We start from the raw sequence: 6,000 nt of genomic DNA, 5'->3' as shown, positions 1-6,000 counted from the left end.
AGAAATGTAGACATTAATTTAAACCCAGATTAGAATTACTTTAGATTTACCATAAAATATGGGCAGCACGGTGGCTCAGTGGTTAGGACTGCTGCCTCACAGCGCCAGGGGCCCGGGTTCAATTCCGGCCTTGGGTCACTGTCTGTGTGGAGTTTGCACGTTCTCCCCGTGTCTGCGTGGGTTTCCTCCTGGTGCTTCGGTTTCCTGCCACACTCCAAAGATGTGCAGGTTAGGTTGATTGGACATGTTAAATTGCCCCTTAGTGTCAGGGGGACTAGCGGGTTAATGCGGGAGGTTACGGGCTAGGGCCTGGGTGGGATTGTTGTCGGTGCAGAGTCAATGGGCCAAATGGCCTCCTTCTGTACTGTAGGGATTCTATGATTCTAAGACTTTACTGATCTGAGCCAGGCTAACAGAAGTTGACAGCTAGCTTCAGCTCCCCAGGTCCAGGGAGAGAAAATACCATCCAGATGTGACACTCCTGATTTGTAACCCCTCGGTGAGGAAGAGATTCTATGATTAAGCTAATACCACAGTCATTGGATCACACTATTTGGAGCACTATAACTCGGTTGGACACAGGTTCGATTCATTCGTCCAATTGAGTTTCTAAACTGTCCTATGCTGGCAGGACAGTTCATAGAATCATAGAATCCCTACAGTGCAGAAGGAGACCATTCAGCCCATCGAATCTGTACTGACCACAGTCCCTCCCAGGCCCTATCCCTGTAATCCCACGTATTTACCCTGCTAGTCCTCCTGACACTAAGGAGCAACTTACCATGGCCAATCCATCTAACCCGCACACCTTTGGATTTTTACTAAATTGTTTTTTACTAAAGGAAATGAAGGGAAGGGTCAGGGTGGCAGAGAACCACATCATGAGTCTATCTGCTCTGGACTGCCCTTGCACACCTTCCACTTTCCATTGCGGAAAGGTTGGGCTCACCAGGATATTTCCAGGGGATGAGGGTAATCGTTTTGAAGAATGGTTCGGGGAGTTGGACTTGCGGATAGCGAAGAGCATTGTCGGGCAATACAGCAGGATATAGATAGGCTGGAAAATTGGGCGGAGAGGTGGCAGATGGAGTTTAATCCGGATAAATGTGAAGTGATGCATTTTGGAAGAAATAATGTAGGGAGGAGTTATACAATAAATGGCAGAGTCATCAGGAGTATAGAAACACAGAGGGACCTAGGTGTGCAAGTCCACAAATCCTTGAAGGTGGCAACACAGGTGGAAAAGGTGGTAAAGAAGGCATATGGTATGCTTGCCTTTATAGGACGGGGTATAGAGTATAAAAGCTGGAGTCTGATGATGCAGCTGTATAGAATGCTGGTTAGGCCACATTTGGAGTACTGCGTCCAGTTCTGGTCGCCGCACTACCAGAAGGACGTGGAGGCGTTAGAGAGAGTGCAGAGAAGGTTTACCAGGATGTTGCCTGGTATGGAGGGTCTTAGCTATGAGGAGAGATTGGGTAAACTGGGGTTGTTCTTCCTGGAAAGACGGAGAATGAGGGGAGATCTAATAGAGGTGTACAAGATTATGAAGGGTATAGATAGGGTGAACAGTGGGAAGCTTTTTCCCAGGTCGGAGGTGACGATCACGAGGGATCACGGGCTCAAGGTGAGAGGGGCGAAGTATAACTCAGATATCAGAGGGACTTTTTTACACAGAGGGTGGTGGGGGCCTGGAATGCGCTGCCAAGTAGGATGGTGGAGGCAGGCACGCTGACATCGTTTAAGACTTACCTGGATAGTCACATGAGCAGCCTGGGAATGGAGGGATACAAACGATTGGTCTAGTTGGACCAATGAGCGGCACAGGCTTGGAGGGCCGAAGGGCCTGTTTCCTGTGCTGTACTGTTCTTTGTTCTTTGTTCTTTGTTCTAGTTAATGCGCCTTTTCACTGCAGCTAATGGATGACCCAACAAAGTTAAGACGGAGTAGATAAACTGTTGCCACTTGTCCACTGAATAATAATGATGAGAGCACAATTTGAAGCTAATCGCAAATCAGAGAGATTAGAACAAACTCTTTGAACAGAGGATGGTAAACTACCACAAAAGCACAGCCATAAATTCTTCTTAAAGTGAATTGAACAGTTACAGGGAAATCATTTTAAAGGATAATTGATGCACCATTGATTCACGCAAAGACTAGATGTTGTGAAACAACAGGTTTTTATTAACAAGAACAGGAGCACTCCCAAACCGATGGCTAACCCGAACTGAGGCAAAAGGGGCGGAGAGCAGCCACCTTTATACCCCGAGGAGGGCAGAGCCCCGGATTGAGGCAGCAGGGGCGTGCCCAGGCATATCCCACATACAGACAGTGTTACAGTGGTTCACCACATTCACCCCCTGTTTAAAAAAGAGTTCGGCGGGGGCGAGGTTGTGGAACGACAGTCACAAGTTATTGCTTCAAGTTACAAGTTCAGTCTCTCCGGGGGTTTGATCTGCCGCTGCGACCGCCGCAGTGTCGGCCGTGGTGCCGGTTCAGGAGGCCGCGGTGATGGGTCAGATGCCAGTCCATAACCGGTGGAGCTGTCCGTAGCGCCTTCAGATTGCCGGGTGTGTGGAGGCTGCTTCTGGGGCTCAGGCGTGCCGTACACGGGGGCTAAATGAGCGTGCTGCGACTCTGGTGCATCATGGACGACGTTGGGAGCTGGGGGTGAGGGGCCGTGGGACGTAGTACCTGCGGGGGCCAGATCGCGAATGGAGACCGTGTCCTCCCGCCCGTCGTGATACGCTACAGAGGCGTATTGGGGGTTGGCGTGGAGGAGCCGGACCGTTTCGACCAGGGGGTCCGACTTATGGGTCCGCACGTGCTTCCGGAGCAGGACAGAGCCAGGGGACATCAGCCACGACAGTAGTGAGGTCCCCGAGGAGGACTTCCTGGGGAAAACAAACATTCGTTCATGAGGGGTGGCGTTGGTAGCCGTGCACAGTAGTGACCTAATTGAGTGTAGCGCATCAGGGAGGACCTCTTGCCAGCGGGAGACTGGAAGACCCTTAGACCGGAGAGCTAATAAAACGGCCTTCCAGACTATCGTATTCTCCCTCTCCACCTGTCCGTTCCCCCTGGGGTTGTAGCTGGTGGTCCTACTCGAGGCTATGCCTTTGGAGAGTAGGTACTGGCGCAGCTCGTCTCTCATAAAAGAGGAACCCCGGTCGCTACGAATATAGCTGGGGAAACCAAACAGGGTGAAGAGGCTGTGCAGGGCCCTGACGACCGTGGCCGAGGTCATATCCGGGCAGCAAATAGCAAAGGGGAACTGCGAATACTCATCAACGGTGTTGAGGAAGTACACGTTGCGGTCAGAGGAGGGGAGGGGGCCTTTGAAGTCAACGCTCAGGCATTCGAAAGGGCGGGTGGCTTTGATGAGGTGCGCTCTGTCCGGCCGGTAGAAGTGCGGCTTGCACTCCGCGCAGACTTGGCAGTGCCTGGTTACAGACCTGACTTCCTCGATGGAGCAGGTTCCGGGCCTTGATGAAATGGAAGAACCTGGTAACCCCTGGGTGGCAGAGGTCATCGTGGAGGTTCTGTAACTGGTCTAGGTTCGCGCTGGCACAGGTCCCCCGGGACAGGGCGTCTGGGGGCTCATTGAGCTTCCCAGGCTGGTATAAAATGTTGTAATTGTAGGTGGAGAGCTCGATCCTCCACCTCAAAATCTTATCGTTCTTGATTTTGCCCCGCTGCGCATTACTGAACATAAAGGCAACGGGCCGTTGGTCCGTGAGCAGGGTGAACCGTTTGCCAGAAAAGTAGTGGCGCCAGTGCTGCACAGCCTCCACGATGGCTTGTGCCTCTTTTTCGACAGAGGAGTGTTGAATTTCAGGGCCCTGGAGGGTGCACGAGAAGAAGGCCACGGGTCTGCCCGCCTGGTTAAGAGTGGCGGCTAGGGCAAAATCAGACGCATCACTCTCCACCTGGAATGGGGTGGATTCGTCTACAGCGTGCATCGTGGCCTTCGCGATATCCACTTTGATGCGGTCAAAGGCCAGCCGGGCCTCCGCCGCTAGGGGAAACGATGTGGATTTGATGAGTGGACGGGCTTTGTCCGCATAATTGGGGATCCACTGGGCGTAGTATGAGAAGAAGCCTAGGCATCTCCTCAGTGCTTTGAGGGTGGTGGGGAGGGGATGTTCCAGGAGGGGACGCATGCGGTCAGGGTCGGGGCCAATGACCCCGTTCTCCACAACACAACCAAGGATGGCGAGGCGGCGCGTGCGGAATACACACTTCTCCTTATTGTAGGTCAGGTTGAGGAGTGCCGCAGTGTGGAGGAATTTTTGGAGGTTGGCGTCGTGGTCCTGCTGATCATGGCCACAGATGGTGACGTTATCCAGGTACGGGAAGGTGGCCCGCAGCCCGTTCTGGTCCACCATTCGGTCCATCTCACGCTGGAAAACCGAGACCCCGTTGGTGACGCCGAAAGGGACCCAAAGGAAGTGGTAGAGACGGCCATCCGTCTCGAAGGCGGTGTATTGGCGGTCTTCCGGGCGGATAGGGAGCTGGTGGTATGCAGACTTCAAATCAATGTTGGAGAACACCCAACATTGTGCAATCTGATTGACCATGTCAGATATGTGGGGAAGGGGATACGTGTCCAGCTGCGTGTATCGGTTGATGGTCTGACTGTAGTCAATGACCATGCGAAGTTTCTCCCCAGTCTTGACAACCATCACTTGGGCCCTCCAGGGACTGGTACTGGCCTCAATGATCCACTCCCCCAGGAGGCGTCGCACCTCGGACTTGATGAACGCTCTATCTCCAGCGCTGTACCGTCTGCTTTTGGTGGCAATGGGCTTGCAGTCGAGGGTGAGGTGCTCAAAGAGCAAGGGAGGGGCGATTTTGAGGGTCAAGAGACCACAGGTGGTGCGCGGTGGCTGGTCTGTTAGCTGTGGATTTTGGACGGAGATTGGGGGAAAAGGCCCATTATACACCATAGTGACGCTCCCAAGGTGGCACATGAAATCTAGCCCCAGTGGTACGGCAGCGCAGAGCTGTGGCAGCACGAGGAGCCTGCACTTGTCGTACACCGTGCCCCGTACAGTCAGATTTGCTACACAGTACCCGAGGACATTCACTGACCGGGACGTCGAAGCTATAGAGATTGATTGCTGCATTGGCAGTACTGGCAGTGCGTAGCGCCTCACCGCGTTAGGGTGGATGAAACTCTCCGTACTCCCACTGTCAAATAAGCAGTTAGTAGTGTGGCCGTTTAGCTTGATGTCCATCATCGACCAGGCGAACTGGTGAGGCCTGGACTGGTCCAACGCGACCGAAATGGCGGCCCCCACGACTCGGCTGACGTTACCCAAGATGGCAGCTCCCGTGGGTCGCGCGTGGCTGATGGCGTCCAAGATGGCGGCCTCTGTGGGTCGCACGCGGCCGGTGGCATCCAAAATGGCGGCACCCGCGGATCACACCCGGTCGATGGTGTCGAAGGCAGTCCCTCCCGCGGATCGCACGCGGTGCTGCTGGGACTGGGGGCCAATTTTGCCCTGCAAACTTTCATGTAATGACCCTTCTTACCGCATGATGCGCTATCAATAAGGTGAAAGACTACCGATATGCCAATATAAGTGTAGGCTTTTATTCACAACAGAATCAGGAGCAGATCCCAACAAATAACCGACCTGGACTGAACAAGGGGGAGGAGACAGCCACCTTTATACTAGGTGCTGAGGGGAGGACCCAAACTGGAAGGGGATGTGTCCAGGTATGACAAGCACACACAACGGTGGTCCATATAGGACAAAGGCACAACTGAGGTCCACCACACCGCAGCCGGAGCAGATCGCGTCTTTCGCCGGGCAGCGTCGTCGTGGGTGCTTCTCCAGGCCACAGAAGTAGCACCTCGGGTCTCCGGGGATTGCCGCAGTGGTTAGTTCGGCTTCGGGACGGGGCGTGGCGTAGGTTTGCAGCCCTCCTAGGTACAGCGCTGGCTGCGGTCGCGGTGTTCACGGTGCGCCCTCGTGGTCGGGGGTGTAG

General features: G+C 53.9%; 1 protein-coding gene across 1 annotated transcript in view; it reads left to right on the top strand.

Moving 5' to 3' along the window:
- Positions 1-5,292: 5,292 nt before the first annotated feature.
- Positions 5,293-6,000, top strand: part of LOC144511022 (protein FAM81A-like) — a 37,415-nt gene continuing 36,707 nt past the window's right edge. Inside the window, exon 1 of the mRNA XM_078240996.1 lies at positions 5,293-5,351. Coding sequence (XP_078097122.1) covers positions 5,293-5,351 — 59 coding nt within the window. The remainder of the gene's footprint in view (positions 5,352-6,000) is intronic.

Source organism: Mustelus asterias, chromosome 24 (assembly GCF_964213995.1).
Source record: "Mustelus asterias chromosome 24, sMusAst1.hap1.1, whole genome shotgun sequence".
NCBI classification, from domain to species: domain Eukaryota; kingdom Metazoa; phylum Chordata; class Chondrichthyes; order Carcharhiniformes; family Triakidae; genus Mustelus; species Mustelus asterias.
The sequence above is the reverse complement of the archived record's forward strand: the minus strand, read 5'-3'. Positions and strand labels throughout refer to the sequence as shown.